The 18998-nt window shown below is 39.4% G+C and overlaps 1 protein-coding gene across 1 annotated transcript in view; it reads left to right on the top strand.

Annotated features, from left to right (window-relative positions):
* Positions 1-18998, top strand: part of LOC135484225 (B-cell lymphoma/leukemia 11A-like) — a 108781-nt gene that overhangs the window by 36329 nt on the left and 53454 nt on the right. Inside the window, exon 2 of the mRNA XM_064765502.1 lies at positions 13239-13292. Coding sequence (XP_064621572.1) covers positions 13239-13292 — 54 coding nt within the window. The remainder of the gene's footprint in view (positions 1-13238; positions 13293-18998) is intronic.

Raw genomic sequence — 18998 nt, 5'->3', positions numbered from 1 at the left:
CCTGGGCTTCGTGTCTTTGAAAAGTGACTGTAGCTCCTGGACACAATCATTAGTCCTTGTGCAGAAGTTTTCGCTTGATGAACATTCTGATCATTTCTCTCGAAAATCGCTATTTCAGTTTGTGTTTGAGAGACTTTCATGATGGCAGTGGCCAGTGGTCAATACAGTGGTTGAAAAGCGGACAAAAGAGCTTTGTACGCCGATGATTTTTTAATTATTCGCCATATTCAGGTTTTTGATCTGTTCATTTGGCACAGCGGAGGTATTGACAGCCGGCTGACACTTTCAGGATCCACCATGGATTAGATGTCTTCCCCTTTGAAAGCACCACATGCTTTAATCTGCAAATTATATTAAGGACTTTCGACCGGAGAAAATCTATGATGGTCAATGACTGTTCGAATGGATGAATAGCTGGATCTGAAAGATTCTGTGACATAGACAGCGTACACAAACCTAAATGGGTCAAAATGCCAAATATACTGACTACTGACTATCAATTATATTGAAAGTAAGAGGGTTCCTGGAGTGGGCACATCAGGTGAATAACCCTATATTGCCCGCAAAATCAGAAATAGTAATTTGATAAAAGCATTTCCTTTAAACCTAGTAAAAGAAACTTCTTCTGCACCAATGTTTGCATGCACTTCGATCACTGCCCAACTTAGAAGCATATAAAACGTGGATGTATGTAAGAGGAGAATGGACAAAACACTGAATCTGCAGTCATCAGTGGACAAGGAGTCCAGAAGTATTCGCATAGCCACGGATCTCGGGCTCTCAATCCCCTTGACGGCCATGAGCGATGGTCAGAAAAAAACACTTGCGTTATTCTGCTATGCGCTAACAATAATGCAATATTGAGTCAAGTAGAGCCATTCCTGACATTGGTCGCACTGAGTTGGTTGGTAGCCCTCATTAATGCTTCTCCTAGAGCTATATTCTTTAAATTGCTCGGACATAGTATGGATGAGTATGACCGTTAGGAAATGAAGAAGCCCTTAGTGCCTGAGGCCTTGGCCTGTTTCAGATAATAGCTACATATTTCTCTCATAACATGCAACACAGACATTGAGTCATATGGAAAAAAATTTTGCCGAAGAAAAAAATGTCCTCAGAACTCAGAATGCCTAACAAGGGATGAATATTGACTGGTCATTTGCCTTGCACCATGGCCTAATGATGTGTGAACTTTGTTTTTGTGTCTGACGTTGGTCAGGGGAATTGGTCTAAATCACGCACGGTAAGCTATTTATGATTTTTCTATCTTTGGTCATCCATTTATAAATTTTGCTGTGGTCCTTTGAGGTTAAACGAGTGGACATTATCCATTTCGACGTTTCTTTATTCGCTGCCTCGCGTTCAGTTGCTGTTGCTGGCCCGCGAAGAGAGGGTAATTTTTAAGAGTAGTACCCACACATTTCAAGCTTTTCCTCATTTCAACAATCTTCACATTCATTGTATATCGTAAATCGTGCGTACACGTAGTAACTCTTTTAGTATTCTATATTAATACACTCTACTGGCGCTACTATGAGTTTTGTGACGAATTTCTTGTCCCTATCGACGAGGTCCAGTCCTGACGTTGATGACAAATATACCTCGATACAGGAGATGTGACCAATGAAGTATGTAAGAAAATTGATGCTTTTGGTTAAAAAAACATCTGGTGACCTCAAGGTGAAAGAGAGTATGTGTGAAGAAGAGCAAAACCTCCAGAATCACATTCCATCTCAAGGCTTTCATTGATTTTGTGCACGAGAACAAACAGTTGTGATTCTTTTTCATTAGCACTGATTCACTTCACCACACTAACAGTAACTGTGATAGTATTCGTAGTAGCTGCAGCGTAATTGCCCTGGGCTTTTGGTAACTGCCCGGATAACTCACAGCACACTGAGGAATTAAAACAGGTTTGGTCACTCGGGTTGGATTATGCAGCGCCATGTCATCTCCTTTGGTCCGATTTTTCCAGTCATGTAATTACTAGTTGGAGACTCAGGATACGACAATGGCTGAATGCTGTACAGATTGTATAAGCGATTAACTGACCTCCCAGCTTCTGCTGAGAATTACACATTACAAAACATATCCTCGTTTAGCAGAGTAGTACATGTTTTATGCATGGCTACAATGGCTGAGTCATTCAGTTTTTTTTGTTTTATGGCCGAAATAAATCATCTTCGAGATGGCCAGGAGATGGTCATTGCCAACACTAGACATTAGCTTTTGATGGCCAGTGACCAACATATGATAACCGGGGTGGAACTGCCTTGCATGAATATGGGTAATCTACTAGAAATTGTCTGAAGTGCCAATGATCCTAACGGACTATTAGACTAGCCACTTGGTTATTCTGCTTTAAGCTCCTAAATGATCTTGGGTTTTTTTCCGAAAGGAAGTGACATAAATCTTCAGTTGTCAGTATTATGGTGTCGTAATCATCATTTGTACGCTGTACCAGAAGCAAAGAGTTCCTGCGAACACAAAACGCCGATTAAAAACCCTAATCTCGTATCTGTCGCTGACGGTGGATCTTGTGATGTGACTTTAAGAAATGTTCACTCGTCCGATTGACAATACCCAGCTGTGACATCATTATTTACGATTTGATGTCAAATTTCTTTCTACGCGCATTGCATGATAGTAAAAATTGGGAGTATAAATCGTGAGTCACTCCCATTTGTGTGATGGCTATTCGGCCTGATGACCACAACCAGATAGTAAGGCCAGTACACCAAATCAATAGACTATTTTTCAACATGCATTGTGTGTTGCAAGAAAGAAAATCGATATTCAAACCAAGACTGATTGCATACATGCAAAATGGTGGTCAATTTAATAACTCCAGATTGGTCAGCTCAACCAACTCTGAAGGAGAAAAAGCTAATTACGGTCAGCTTGCTGGACATGATGTGCATCGTTACTAAGGGGAAGTGGTCACTGGTCAAATCTGTGTGTCAATTCTTTGTTGTTTTTGGATGTGGGATGACTACCAATGATTAATTCACTGTTATTGTAGTATCAAAGGGTGTGCTGCTTTGGTTATGAATTGCTACATATTACTGATACTGAAGCTTGGTGGACTACATATTATCCAAGGTGGTATTCAACAGGGACTGATTAAAAGATACAACACACTTTATTTTCCACAACACTTCTATTTTGTCCATTATCAAAAGTAGAACAAAAAGTTGACATTGACCGATATCCTTCATTCTCAAAAAAAGGATTTGACCAATGTAGATTAGTGTAACATGGCAAGGAATCAAATAAGGCAGTATTGACCTCTACGCAATCAGCGTAAAGTACAATCCAAATAGATCTTGTCAATCAGGATGGACCAAGATTGTGCTATCGTTCCTACTCAACTTTCCGGTTAACCAGTGCTGCAGGATAAAAAAGCAAACCCATTATTTGATATGGGATATGTGAAAGAAAGTTATTGGTGTAATCTTTCGGTAGGAATCGTGTAATGTTTGCTATCTTGGTGTCCGGCAATCAGTTTTGGTTTCTATGCCAAGATCGGACACTCAGATTGGCTACTGATCATGGTCTCGTGATTGAGCTATCTCTGGCATGGTCTGAATGACAATGACAAGAAAGCTGTTATTGTGCATTGATTTTGATGCTTTTTCTTGTGATTGGGAATGTGTAAAGTAATCTACAGCGAATGTGTAGCACTATTGAGTGTTCTCGAGTTGATGGGACTACTAACTGGGAACTAAGCAACATGCCAGAATTCTAAAATGATGGTGCAGCCAGAGGTAATCTAGGCCTATAGTATCGAACCTACTCTGCCTGGCCCTACAGATGTTCTCTTTGCTGGCCATTACATTAATTCTGCGCTGACATGTTTTATTCAATAGACATGTCGTTCAAAGAGTTATTGCCGTGTTTTGTCAAGAAAAAAATGTACCACCATGTGTCACTTATGTCATGTATATTGTGATACTGCAGAAAGTCATGTCACTTGGACACCTAACTGCATTTTTAAGGTTGGATGATCATTGAAAGCTACAAAAAAGTAGGCATGACATTCTGGTCACACGATGTCATACCTTTCCCTTATTAATATCCTGTTGGTTGGAAGGTAATTAGTGAACATGGCATGCATGAATAACTGAATGTCTTTCGTGAGTGATATGTGAAATTTGTATTTTTTTAATGTTTTCTTTACGAAGCGCAAGATCTGAGATGATTGTTGGTCATACTCCATAGATTGTTTGGCTCTTGCCGTCACTTCCTTTTGACTCTAGTTTTGACATCCGACTGTCATTCTTGAAATTATCTTATTTGGTGCCAATAAGTTTTCGGCAGTCAATTTACATATTACTAACAGTGCATGCTGGAAATAAAAGTCATGGGGAGGACATTTTAAAAATTGTTTTGTAGCTTTTGGGTGAAATACAGTAGTTAGATTGATCGACAATGTCATAACAAGAATTCGGTCAAGGAATGACCTTGGCAACTTCGGTCGTGGGCAACTACCTCACCCAATACACACCTCACCTGGTTTACGTCATTCTCCAAAACATGCCACTTCTTCCAATGTAATAAATGTGTGATTAATTCGGTTATCCCCATGCATTTCAACGTATAGCCAATATCAACCAACAGTCCCGCACAGCAGACAATTTTCTAGTTGCTTTACAATATCATGAATGGACCTCCCCTAGTAATCAGTTCGAGGACTTGGATGAGCGTGGTCAGTGTGTTCTCATCAATGAATTCCCATCACAACTATTTCGTATACGCTGTCTATTGTTCAAACATGGTCCATTCTTTAAGAATCCATCAATCCTTGCTGTCAATTACGTTTTTCTTCATTCTTTACCAACAGAAGTATTGACTTGAGCACCCTCTACACTCCATCCAGCTTGCATAAGATACTAGAAAACGTGGCGACGTTTTCTACAAGCTATTGTTCTCCCCACCCGGACAAAACTTAGCCATAGCTCTTCGTTTCACTGACCATTGTTGTAGCATAAGATGAACGCAAGATGTAATTGATGAAAGATTAGCAACAAATTTCCTTGCATTGACTAGCACAGTAGCAATTCCACACCAAAAATGATAGATGATCTTCATTGGCGATTCATTTTATTCATTCATCACTGATCGGGTTGTAATTTCCATGCCTCTGGTCAGTGTATTGCAAATTGCCCCGGCTAAGCCGCATGCATGAAAAAACCTTAGTGACATCCATCATGGGATCTTGTTAGTGCTCACTACAAACCGTAGGGATTCTCTGCCTCTTGATCGCGTTTATTGAGGGTATCAATGGTGGTTTAAAACAACGTCAATTGCCCTCGGACTTTGGTTACTCGAAAGCTCGGACGTGATGTTTGCGGGTTCATGGTGCTAGATCATGAAGACCGAGTTATTCTCTAAGGATTTTTATTTTGATTGAATTCCCACATTGTCCATTGGTCAGAGTATGATCGCTGTCGTGATTTATCTTGCTGGTCGCGTGTAGAAGCTTCTGTCGTAATACAGACATTCAGCATTAGTTGCTAGTTGTGTGAGGTTGACTTTAGTACATTCATTTTAAAACATTCCAAGACATACACTTTTAGTGACACGTACATCTGACATAGATTTTGTCAAAGAATATTGACTGCCCTGCTAATGAATGTAAAACAAACAGTGACCATGTCCTTCCTCCTAAAAGGGTGTACGTGTATCACAACCACCCGATATAATCATAGCCGAAGTTTTATCCTGGCCATTAACACAATATCACAAAGTGAATGCTCTTTGAGATTGACAGACTCAGCATTTCGGAAAGGGTTAACTGAACCCAACTGAGGCTTTTTAACAAGAAAAAAACAAATAAATAAAAGAGTTTATCATGGTTTTTATTTTTTTGGAGAAACAAACCTTTTGAGGTTAACAGCACTGCTGGTGGTCATAACTGCTGCAAGTGTTTCATAATACAGACAAAATATTTTGTGATCAAAAGATATATATACATCGATATGTATAAATTCCTTTACCTCTACAGCGAAGCTTGCTTTTGTTGACTTTCTGTTGTTACATACCACGCCAGTCCTGGATGTTTGTCCTGAAAAGAACGGCTTTCTTGCCCATTCCTTCCGAAAACACTTCTCTGAGATGAGATGAGGTCACAGTGCCCCAGGCTTGATTTTTCCGTCTTTGTTACCAAGTTTATCTTGTTAACTTTCTCACTTGCCCAAAGATTTCCTAGCAAAACCTAGACAAAAATGGCTGAACACTTGTGAATATGACTTTTGCTTGCTTTGTGCCCATAAAATGTCAAGTTGGCCATCTTTTTCCGATGGTACCAACGTGCAAGCCTCTGCAAACAAATCCATGCAGAAGAATAAACCTTGGGGCAGAGGTGATTGTTGTCATGATTCTGACCAGATTAATTATTTCTGTTCCTATTTAACTTGGTGTCTCTACTGCACTTGCCTTAGGATTGATGTTTTGTCTATTCTGATCTATTGTCTTGGCGAAGAGAGTCCTTTCTTAAAACTAATGCATTTAACAGCCATTGTCTTTGCTATTCTATCACAGTCGGGTCATAAGAAAGACCAATAGCTTATGGATGGACAACTTAAAAATATGCCTAGGTAATTGATATATCCTAAGTCATGTAAAAAATACAGTCCTTGGTTTAGCAAAGAGGAGGTTCTGTACAGATTATTTTAGTGTAGGCCGACACTGAGAAAGACAGTTAGCAGTCGATATTCGCTATTGCAAGTGAAATCTAGGAACTGCGGCAAACCTAACCCTTTTTTGCACTGAAAACCTGTAGTGCTCATTTGGACGTTGATAAAAAGGTAGCCCTAACACCCTATCAGATATTTAAAAAGATGGTGTCAACTGAGGTTGTGAGTCACAAAATGACAGGTTTCCCGTCGGCCTCTTGCCATCTTACCTTCCCTCACAGAGAACAAAGGTGAACAGTAAAGATGACCCCAGCATGGGCATCCGATTAAGCCAAGTCCCACCATAGTCATCACCTTTTAATATGACCAAAGAAATCATGCCATTGTTTTGAGAATCACCCGCAAGACATTAAATTGGCCATACCATGTTGTAAGAGAAGGAGCCAGTCCTGTTGTAAATGGAGATAAAAGGAAAATACCATCATGCATCGGGGTATATCTAATTATTGGTTTGATATCTCTGTTTGACCATTAGAGAGGTGTGAAATGAAAGTTATACCTTGTCTTGGCTCTTTATATGCGGTACTGGCCGATGTCACCTTTCGGCGGACATGATAGTTGTCTAAAAAACATCAATATTGGAAATAAAGAAACAAAAGAAAAGGCGTTATTCTTGATATGCTGGAATTATCTTGTTTCACAAAAAATGGTGACGGATAAGGAATAAGAAAGAAGTGGTCTAAGAATATTTCCGATGTCCGTTTTTCAACACTGATATTAACCCTTTATGCCATTCCTTTCCTCAAGAATAATTATTTGCGATGCAGTCATTTTGGGGATAGGAGGGAAGATATTGCATTGGGAACTGTTCTGTTGGCTTCGAAACATCTGAAGATGTTGAATGCAATATGATGCATGGGCCATATAGTCAGCAAGATGAAGAAGGGCCGTTGATGTCAGACAAACGATTTGTTGTACGCCTGCACCAGACCTAATCATGATGACAATAAGTCTTCTATTGTCATAAGCTGCATGGGATATGAAGCATCAGATAGGTCTACGCAACCTTGCCAGAACTAATACAAATGCTTTGCCCATAGACCTGCGACAGCTGGACATACTACTGTCCACGACAATGAATTTTTAATTAGAATCTGTCTACATCTGTGCTTCAGCCATATTTCATGACCAGCTATTTCATCAATCCTAGTGGCTTTATCGGACATGCACCCCTGGTTTTTCCAGGTGGCTTATTATTCAATACGACCACATCACTGATTGTTGCATTCTCGTGGTATATTCATAACTTAGTGACATTTACAATTAGCCATGGCCGATTCACCATTCACCTCTCAAACTCATGGTTAAAAAACTTTAGCACTACAGAAAACCTTCTTTATTCATTGACTGGTTTCTTTAAAAAAAACCCCTAGTTAACTGCGAAGTTAAAGAGCAAAACGCAGTAAAAAAGCGCCGGGTTCTTTATGAAAAATTGCTTCAAAAAGTTCAATTTCCAGGTTTGACCTTAGATTGAGACTCTGTAAAATGACCGGAAAACTCCAGCGTCTCATCGTGCCTGTCGTATTAAATTTGAACACTGGGCCACGGTATTGAAAGGGCATCCTGAATATAGTGGTTTCCCTTCTATCTGTTTACGTGCCATGGGTGTCAGAGACACGCTGGGCTGTTTTATGTCTGAACGGAAATCATTTTAGAACTGATAGCACATTGAAATGAACTGTTGTGCAGCCCTGACCGAATTCCTTTAGCCAGTTGCTCATTTTTTTTAGCAGATTGTCAATGACAAGGAGAAATCGTTAAGTTGGCGTTATTGGGTTCTACAAGAACCTGACAAAGATCTATTAGTGTGAGCCTAATGGATTGAATGTGATGATTACATTTTAGAATACGAGGGAGCAGAAGTAAAAATAAACGTTTTTTACCATGGTCCTGAGATTTCAATTTATTAGGAAAGACTCAAGAAGTCCTCTTTCGATCAGTAGGGAAAAAATAAAACGCATTTCCTTTTGGAGTGGGGACAGTTAATGGAAACCTTACATTAGCAGGCCGAAATAATGTTACATTGATACGAGATGGGTTTTGTCAGATGTGCATGATTGCATCACTTCTGCGCTGATAAGAAATGAAAAAAAATCCAAATTGGCTGTAAATTAGATTCCAAAACACAAGTGACCGCCAGCGCTGGGTGTTATAACTAGCCTGGCATTGGAAATAAACCGAGAATTGACTGATATGGAGCGGTCTGTTCAGATGGTCCATGATGGAAAAGCCAATCATTTGAATCTTTTCATTATCTGTTTTGATTTGTAATCTCAAATGCAAGTGGAAAGTGATCAACGCAGTCTCCAATTTTCTGTCAAAAAAATAGATCGTCAAATGGTGATCACGAAAGACTTCGGTCACGAAGGACTAATGTGTTGCACACGAAGAGTTTGATAACGCCAACATCTTTATGATACGACAAATACGATGACAACAAGCTAACTATTGTGCGCTTTCTGTGTTTGCTTTTAATATTGATGATCAACGCAACCGAACATTGTCCGCAGGATCTCAACTGGAATCTTTTCTCAAGTTGGTCACTATAGGGCGTTTGGAGACAAACCAATATGACGCTCATTCTGCCCACAGCTTTTCTTTCTCTCATTCCCTGCTGCTATGCTTCACATCTTACGCTAAACCTTCACTCACTATCGAGTGAATTTTAGTGAGAAACTACGTCTCCTGTGAGACATTAGTCTTTTCCCTCATTTGCTGGTGAAGCTGATAAATAGCCAGGGTATCCTGGGACCGTCAATTTATATGATGCTGTATGATTGTAGTTTTCCAACTCTCATAAACATATTCCAAGTAAGGCTTTCAACTCTCCCTTGCATAATGTCTGGCATCTGGCCAGTGACTTGTTGTGTAAAGCAATCTGTAAACTTGCTGGATGTTCTGGTATTATGATGTTCTTTCATTTCTGAGTGATGATGTCCTGTTCTCTTCTTATATCATACTCTGCAAAAAATTTATAATTGACTGGCATAAAATTTGGTGCTTCTGCATCGTTCTATGCTTTGCTTGCAAATACAATGTGAGACGCTGCTGTCATTGCCTTAGAAAGGAAACCAACGAACAGCATCATTTTGACATCATAACTCCTTACTTTACCCCTCCTCAACCAACTTTTATCTTAATATTTGGCCTTCCCAAACCTTCTGCACATTGAAATATTCCTTATCGGCAACTTCGCGATTGGCATGAAGGCGTGCATTATTTCTTGATACTGCTTACCTTTGACAAATCAGGCAACAACTGTAGCAATTTAGCAAATTAACGTTACGGCATACTGATTACCTCATCGCACCATATACGGTAACATGGGCGAAGCAGCAGCGAGAACTCTCAAAATCAATAGATAAGGTTCTGGCGTAGCATTTTCAGCCAGGGCATGCAGTGGTATACGAAGACTCTTAACATACACTGAGAAAATACAAGATTTCGCGATACTGTCTCAAAACGACGTCAATATACGGAGTAGTATTTTTTTCTCCCTAATTCTGTAATTTAACTTCAACATCACGTACTCGGCACGTACGTCAGTTACTATAAATGACCCCGATCAATGAAGCAAGTCGATGCTTATGCAGAATGATATTACTGTTTTAGAGGAGATGATCCCTCTGTTGACATTCCAAAACTCTTGGATGAAGGCGAAGATTTTCTCGACGCTACTTATGACTATGTGCGGTGCAGTAATGACTGTTTTGCTCGATGCTATTAGAATTTGAAAATCAGCGCTGGGATCATCATCCTCTCAACCACATCGGAAAACTTTTACTAGGAGGTTTACCTACAGTGCTTAAATCTCTACTAGTATTGGACTAAGAATGAATTATATTATGCCAAGTAGACATCACTAAAGGCAGTTGTACATTTCGAGTATTCACTTGTAGAATCCTAAGAAATGGGCAGTTTGCTTCTTTGTTTTAGTCACGAAAGGCAGTTTTTAAAAGATTATGACCGCCGATGTTGTTTCAGTTACATCCAAAGGCTAGTGTTTTGTTACATCTGTAGGAATGATATTTGCTGTGGTCTGCTTTGTAGTAGATGTTACAAAGTGATGCTTGTACGTTGTATCTACAGATGGTTTTACATGAGACTACAGAGTCAATAAATTCCAGAGTTGAGAAAAATTTCTGAATATTTTACTCAACCTTGACACAAAAGATGTCTCCACATATGAAATGGTTAATGCTATTTACAGGGTGGACAGATTCATAAATCTGTTATGTCCTTGTAAACGATATTGTTTTCCGTTTCCATTTCATCTCCTGTTCATCTCATCAGCAGTCAATTCCGACCAAGGCAACAAATGACCGGTACAGCCTTCTCGTTCTTCTACAGCATCAAATTGACCCATCTCCTCCCGACCATCTCATCAGTAGTGTGTACACGTGTAAAACACAAGCATTTATAGCCCCATTAAGCTAAATAATTACTGGCATTGTTTTTTTTTATCAAGGAGAGTTTTTATAGGAATCATTGCAGCATCTGCAGTCTACATGCAGATAGTTTCCTGTCCTAGTCACTTATATCCTATTATGATCTATTTGAGCGAAGATGGCCAAGAATTAAGCAATATAATGGTAAGGAGAAGATTCTTGCTCATTGACAGACATTTTTTAATACAACGCTGACAACAATTGCTTCGTTTTCTGGGCTAGGTGTGGATATTTTCTATGAAATGCATGTAAAATACCAACGAATCAATATACCAATATAGCTTGTTTCAAAGGCAATTCGTTTTCCAGTTTTAACTTAACCATCAGTTTCCGATACAACTGGAGGCTAACTTATCGAAAAAGTCATGCAAGTCCAACCGCAAAAAAACACCTTCAACGTAAAACCAGTGTAATTTCCTTTTTGCCTATTTATTGTGGACACTCTTTTGCCGAGAGTAACAACTTATAATCCTGCTGAACGAGACCGAAAAAGAGACAATGTTATCTTGCGGTTTACCATTAATCCTGTCCATATCCCCTTGCCCTTCCAAAAGGCCTACTGGCTGCCACCTGGTCAGGATTAATAACAACATTGGATACTTGCGCTGCATGCAGCCTTATAGTTGACAAACATACTGGTATCTGTGTTGAAACTCTGTCAGAATCGTTTTGAACGAAGGTTGACCGATTGGCCAAAGCAAGAGCAACTGATCAAAAGTTGACCTACTGGTATCAATAGTTAACTCAGCTGGAGCAGTTGGACGAGGTTGACCTACAGTTGAGTTGGCCTACTGATATAAAATTCCAAACTATCGGTTGGACAAAGGGTGATCACTGATGTAGGGCCTCATCTTCAAAGATACTGATTGAAGCGTTAATTCAGACCAGGGTAAAATTATATCTGTGCCCCCTCACCACAAGGCTATGATTTATGTTCTGTCTATCCCAGCCACTATATATTTAGTTGCGGAAAAGCACTATCTAGTTTTTTTCTGTCCGAATATTCTGCGTGTTTATCTTCTGGCATGCTGGCCAGATCGTTGGTCTAAGGTGATCATATGCTACAGACTCCAGGTCCAGTTCAATTCAAGCTTATTTATCTTCCAGTGCAATCTATCGCTGAAAACTGTAGATAGAATACAGAATCGCCGGGCAGGTTCTGCTGGAATTTCTAAAAACTCTGCAGCTTTCAGACATGGCTGACCAAAAAAACGCTGGGTTAAGGTCAAGGTGAATACGAATATAGTTGCCCACAGTTTATAGAGACTAAGTGATGTATTAGTATACATTGTAGAGGCTATCAAATGGCCTAGGCTTCAGACAAATTATGTAGAGGTCAATTAACCCAGTGGATAGAAAGAACAACTGTGTTCAATGCATATTATGTGCATTGCAGGTTTTGCACTAACCTAACATATCATAACTTGTAATATATATGATTATTCACCCTAAACAAGAATTAGATTTGTCCAGTCTCCTGACCTCTATGTGGGAACTAGCTGAGATATATCATGCAATAACATGAAACCTATGAGAAACATCCCCCAAGTCATGGATCGGCAGCCCAGCAGTCTGGCAGTCTAATATTAAAAAAACCTCGAAGAGTCTGGATTCCCATACAGCTTTCAAACAAGTGGTATATTCAAGAAATACTTTTGTTTTATCGGGGTCAATGGAGTGCAGACCTGTAGCTCTTCTTCGAACTGACCACACTCCCTGAGATCGGGTCTTGTAGATTTCAGCAGTTGCTGAAGAGGGAAAGGGAATAGGATTACTAAGATGCGCATCCTTGTCTGCATTCTGGTGTCTAATCTTGCGATACCTGGTCAGTCGTCTGCCTAATTGAAATTAACTACGATCTGTATTGGTTGCAGAGCAACGACAAAAACTCGTTTTTTCTCATTCATTTGATTCATGGAATTTAAACACAATTTAAAGTTGCGGTAACTAATATCGAGGTGATATGAGAAATGTGATCGGAATGACCATTTCGGCTACTTGCAAGAATATAAGTAAATGTACTCCCCCTCCACCCCATCCCCAATACACACATTGTCGTCTTGCTGAGTTTAGTTCCTTCTTCTATTTTAAGGTGAAGACAGCAATCCCTATTCAGACTGCATGAAGGGTATAGAAGTTGATACGAGTAAGTAGCAGTACATAGTACACATCGCTGTTTCCAAGGGTTAATGTCAAAAATTATTTGTTAATGTCACATATTTCTCTTATATTTTTTTCTCAAAATATGTCCAAATAAATACAAGAAAGTTTTGTCCTCGGAGATGCTGGTAGGCCATCAATGAGTTAATTTCATGTTATCCCTTTATAACTGGAATTCTTGCATGCGCACATGATGTTATACCAAAGAAATATCATCGGCATCGGTTTTAACATAAAGCTCCACCAAGCTGAATTGGTTTGAACTAAAGCTCATGATCAGGATTATTGAATCCACAACTTAGCTAGTCGGCAGGGGCAGTCTTGATGAATAGGTTAGATTTTAGGCGTTGCGTGAATTGTTGACCGTTAAAGGTGTGCTCCAACTTCAACAATTTGCTGAAATGCTTGTTACCTTCGTCTAAAAATTTCTCCCAGCTTGTCGGATCTTTTGCTGAAGTTTTTTTTCAGTCTCTGGTACTCAAAGCATTGAGTACCTAGAGTACACAGAGTTGACCATCAATGCACTAAAAGTCGCTGTCAAAGTACGTTGAGACGCTACTTACCTAAAAAAATAACCATCCTTTCTCAAATTCCTGTGTTAGGGTCAGATGACCACTTATCACTGGTTTAGGAATGCTTAGGTAAGGTAAAAAAGACAGTTCTGGACTACAGAATTGTAGGCATTAGATCAGGTGACCAATCATAAAGCCAACGTTATTCGAGATTGTTCCATAAAAGTGGAAACATTGGCTGAATTAAGGACAAGATTGCATCTTTTCTTCGACCAAGATTTTCTCATCAGTTTCTTGTGACAACAGTCAGAAGGGAAAAGCTCAGGGGATATCATATGTAGCCGATTTTTTTTCAGGAAGTTTATATTTTTGTGTCGCTTTGCAATTCGTATGTAACCATCAGAAAAATGATTTAATTTTTCACAGGTCCCAGTTTTTCTTCTAGGGAACAAGATTTCTATCCGAAAGATAACATTCCCCAAGCTTATTCATAAGTACAACAAAGGTGAAAGGCATTGTAGGAGATAACTGCGGGAAAGTGTCATCATTGAAAAAGAAAATCCAACAAACAACAGGAATTTTGGAAATTTGTGTTTTGAAACTTGAATTTTTTTTTTTATTATTGTTACCGGTATATTTTTTATCAAAGATTCTCTGTCAGAATTGTCCAACAAACAACAGGAATTTTGGAAATTTGTGTTTTGAAACTTGAATTTTTTTTTTATTATTGTTACCGGTATATTTCTTATCAAAGATTCTCTGTCAGAATTGTCAGACATTAACTTATTAATTCTGATAATGAAAAAGTAGAAGTGTCGTGAAAACTGTATTATGAATTTATTTTTAAAAATACGAAGATAGAGATTGTCATGAAAGCATTACAACTGTGTTTTATTCCTCCTTTTGTCTCCTATGAAATACTCTTCAGAAGTTCAACTATAGCCATTCATTTATAGAGAACAATGGGAGACCTCTGAATGGGGGCCAGTGACATCCAGTTGTCCTGAGGTCAGTGATGACAGCTGACTCGTGCGCAAAAGTCCATTCCTCTTGCTATTCATTTTACACTGTACATTGTAAGATTTGCCTTTGTACAGAAAAAGTATGTTTGGCTGTTGCTTTTGTGAAGCAACACCGTTAAAGGTTTGCAAGTATAGATATACCTCAGAAGCTGATTAAAAAAACATTCGTTTCAAAAGATAATATTCGGTCGGTACGAATGAAGTGGGTCAGAAAGAAATCAGATCTATGCTAGTGGTAAAGGAAGCCGATCATGGTGAAGAGGTCAAAAGCCTACCTGAAACAGTTCAAAGTAACAGATACAGGGTGTTCTTGCTCTAAATGTAGAACACAGGGTAAATTCCTGTCTAGGTGTGATAACCTTCAATATGAAGAGTGGGGATTTGTTTTGTTTACTTATCAAATCGGTATAAGTTTATATATTCCCGATAATCTCAACCATATAAACTTTCAAAGTCAGTTACACTATTTTAATAGAGGTTGATATCTCACCGAAATCAACAATTCAAAGCGTTGCCCGACACCCTTTGTGAAACCTCTGTTGGACTTAGTTGACTCCTTTAGCTACTTTTGTTGCGGCCAATTGCTTGGCCAGAAAGTGAGCCAGAACACTTTCACCACAATACCAAAGCCACCGCGGAGCAAAGGTCGTCTGTTGCCTTTTCACTCATACCACATGTTGATATGGCACGTCATCATAATAATTGTGGTTCCACGGGTCCTCGAGAAATTAGGTCAACGAAGAATGGGGTGTGACTTGAAGCAAATGATTCAGAATGGTTACGGTTGTCATCCAAGAGAATGAAAGCTATTCATCGGTCAATCAGAAATTGTGGTTAACCATTATGTGTAATATGACGCTTGTGACAGGAGCCCCTGAAATTATTTTGTTTCATCTAATGGTCCAGGTTGGCATCTGTTGGATAAGATTAGTATAAGAAGCATTCAATGTAGGCTAATACCAGCATTATGCCAATGTCTTGGCACATTTGACATTGGTTGTAGTTTGATAATAACTTGGCTAAAGCATTTCGATATTTCTTTATACACTTGGCATGATCTTAAAGTTCGGGAAGTCATTTCCGTGATTACAGTTCCAACAATGATCCTAGATCCTAGATACGATACTTCGCTATCTAACCAAGATGGGTGAATTCGATAAAAAAGTCACTTTGGGCAGCTGACTATATACGTTATTTTCCCTATCACATTCCTTATCAAACCATTTTCAGATCAAATCGTAGAAATATGCTCTTCACCGACATCAGCCTTTCAATCAACATTTCATGTGCTAAGATAATCTTTTGCTAAAAAGGACTAATATGCCCCAGTAGGCCGACACTGAATTGTCACTTGACGTAGCCTCTTCTGACATTGGACACTGCCTGAATTGACAATCGACAATTGACATATAACCATATGCTAGTCATGATAGTGCCTTTACTGAGATTTGGCATTGCCGGTATTGACATTTTGACATTGCCTGTATTGTCATTTCACATTGCCTATATTGACATTACATAACCTGTATCCCATATGACTTAATTTGCTGGTCGTAGAAATAAATCATCTTGATTACCCTTCTCCACTTAGTACCATCCCATTCACGGGTCTTGAGTAAGAGAATTCCATGTAATGGTACAGATGTATATCTAGCATATCGAAAAACCAAGCAAGAATGTTCGAGCGTTTTTCTTGACCCATTTCATGTTCTCTAGCCAGTGATGGATACCAGGGCCAGGTTGTAGCCAGGGTGATGCTCTGCTTAGAATGTTTACCTGGTGTAGCTTGGCCAGATCACTAGTACTAAACAAACAATACCTTAGTGCACTTTCCTAAAAAATGAGTAGACTTTCAAAAGTGGGTTAAAATTACACCTTGTGTTCCATTCGTTAACATTCGTGTGTCCTAATTAATGTTCGGAAATGGTCGGGGTAAATGCTCTTGCAGAAATGTTGCCGGCGGATGGGTGTCAGCCGGAGTAATTGATTTGCTGGAACGCACCACGTGATGTAAAGCAGTTTCCCGCCGTTTGCTTACTGCTTTACTAAATACCCAATATTAACGCAAAAGTATCCATGGTGTGTATGATGATCTTTGAAATACATATACTGGGAAAATGGTAAGAGTTAAGATGATTTTATCTGTATATATCGGCACTATTCGTCTTCACATATCAAATCGCTCTGATCTTCGCACAAATTGACGTTTGAAACAGCCAACCAGACTGTACATTTTAAAGTGGATCTTGGGGTTGGATAAATTAATGCAAATTAAGTTCCCTTCATTCAGCAGAGGTGTTGCTTTGATAATGCCGTCCGTGGGCAGAGAGCTTGTGTTCCTGGCTGGTGCAAGGTGGAATTCGAATTGTGAAAAATGTATAACCGATTATACAAATACCCTGTATTGTATTGTACACCCACTGAGGAGAGACTCATTATAGACAGAAAGTGTTTGAAGAAGAACAATGCTAGGCCTACACTTTGCATCAACGGAACTGATTTTTAATTGCAAGATTATGATAATGAATATCAGGCAGGAGTATTTTTCTGTTGATTCATGTTGTAATAATGACACTGAAAACTTTTCATTCAGTGACAACCTTCATCATTATTACAAATCACAACTTATACTAATATATCGTATTTTTTTAGACAAAACCAGAAATTACATTTCATAAACAAGTCAAATGTGTATTTTATCCACTTGTCTTGTGCCAAACTCATCACATGTTTCTATATTACTATCAAGTTAAACAGTTATCAATTAGAATCAAGTCAATACTTGTCACAATCTAGCAACACCAATGATTGAGTATCCTTTTCCGTTTTGGTAAGGAGGGGTTTATTAGTTTGTTTTACGATGATGGTACCATAAAAAAGATACTAAAGTATTTTTATCTACCAAGTTGTCCTTAAGCGATCCCCTGTGGTTGGACAGTGCAGATGATCAGGCGCACAGATTGTAAAATTCCCACAATCATGGTCAATTGCCATTTGACACATAATGCCTCAGAATGATCCGGAGAAAAAAATCTTCATAGCGATAAGTGGACACTGGGAATTGCGAGATGCTGAGAGTGCGTGAACCAGTTGTGATCTGAAGCATCCAAGCCACCGGCGGTAGTTTATGCTGCACTGAAGCAGCAGATTTGTAGTAAGTATAGTGAGGCAGTCAATGAATCTTTGCCCTGGGTCAGCCATGAGGCCACAAAGCATGATCTGGCTGTGACAGTTGATGCTGGATTTCGGTAGATCACGCCACATCTGCCAGCAACCGGGTCACTTTGGATATCAGTGACACTTTGGCTACCCAGAGCACTCATCACTGTATAATGATTACTGAGGAAGAAGTGTGTTGAAGCAGAAGTGGTTAGCTGCATGTCACACCTAAAACCTCTCCACCATGACAAAGTTTAGGTGGGTCAAAAGTTGGAGAATGGGCAATGTCGATTTTGAATCTGCGGAAGTGGTGTCCATCAAGTGTTATGGAAGCAATTGCATTTTTATGTTTTCAACAAATGCCCCAAAAGCGGTGAAACCCTTAATCGGATTGAGCTGACTTTCAATTCTGATATCCAAAACATTTATCGCATTTCAAACATATACATTGTAGCAATCTCAAATTAAAGCATTTGCCGTCGTCTTGATAGAGGGACGACGGTCAGACAGACGCCGAGGAGGACGGCAATGCCCCAGGGCCATGCCGGAGGATGAAGAATAAATACTAATGACAAAAGTCGGTGGCTGGTGCAATTCTTCCCTGACCCCCAGTTAAGCTTGAAGTTTTCCAGCAATAACTGTCAGATAATACTTTCTCACTTCTAAGTGCATAGCATTGGTTTTGGCTTCATGGGCCGTTTGACCTGCTTGCACTGGCCATATCATTCCAATGCACAGCATGAAGAATCTTGCAAGAAGTTCACTTAAGGCGAGTCGATTCCAGGGACAGCTTACAGCTCCAGAGGAATTCCCCATGATGCAACTTGGGCTCAAAGTACTGAAAATGGCCCTACTAAGCCTGGACAAAATTCCAGGCTAATCAGGCCAGTTACCTTCATTGAAAAGTATGTTCTTTCAGCCGTTTTCACCCCATGTGAACTGCTAGCAAGGTCAGTTAAAAACTGCAATTACCCACTGGCTAATTTTCTTGCTGTTTTT

The sequence above is a fragment of the Lineus longissimus genome, chromosome 3, assembly GCF_910592395.1.
Source record: "Lineus longissimus chromosome 3, tnLinLong1.2, whole genome shotgun sequence".
NCBI classification, from domain to species: domain Eukaryota; kingdom Metazoa; phylum Nemertea; class Pilidiophora; order Heteronemertea; family Lineidae; genus Lineus; species Lineus longissimus.
The sequence above is the reverse complement of the archived record's forward strand: the minus strand, read 5'-3'. Positions and strand labels throughout refer to the sequence as shown.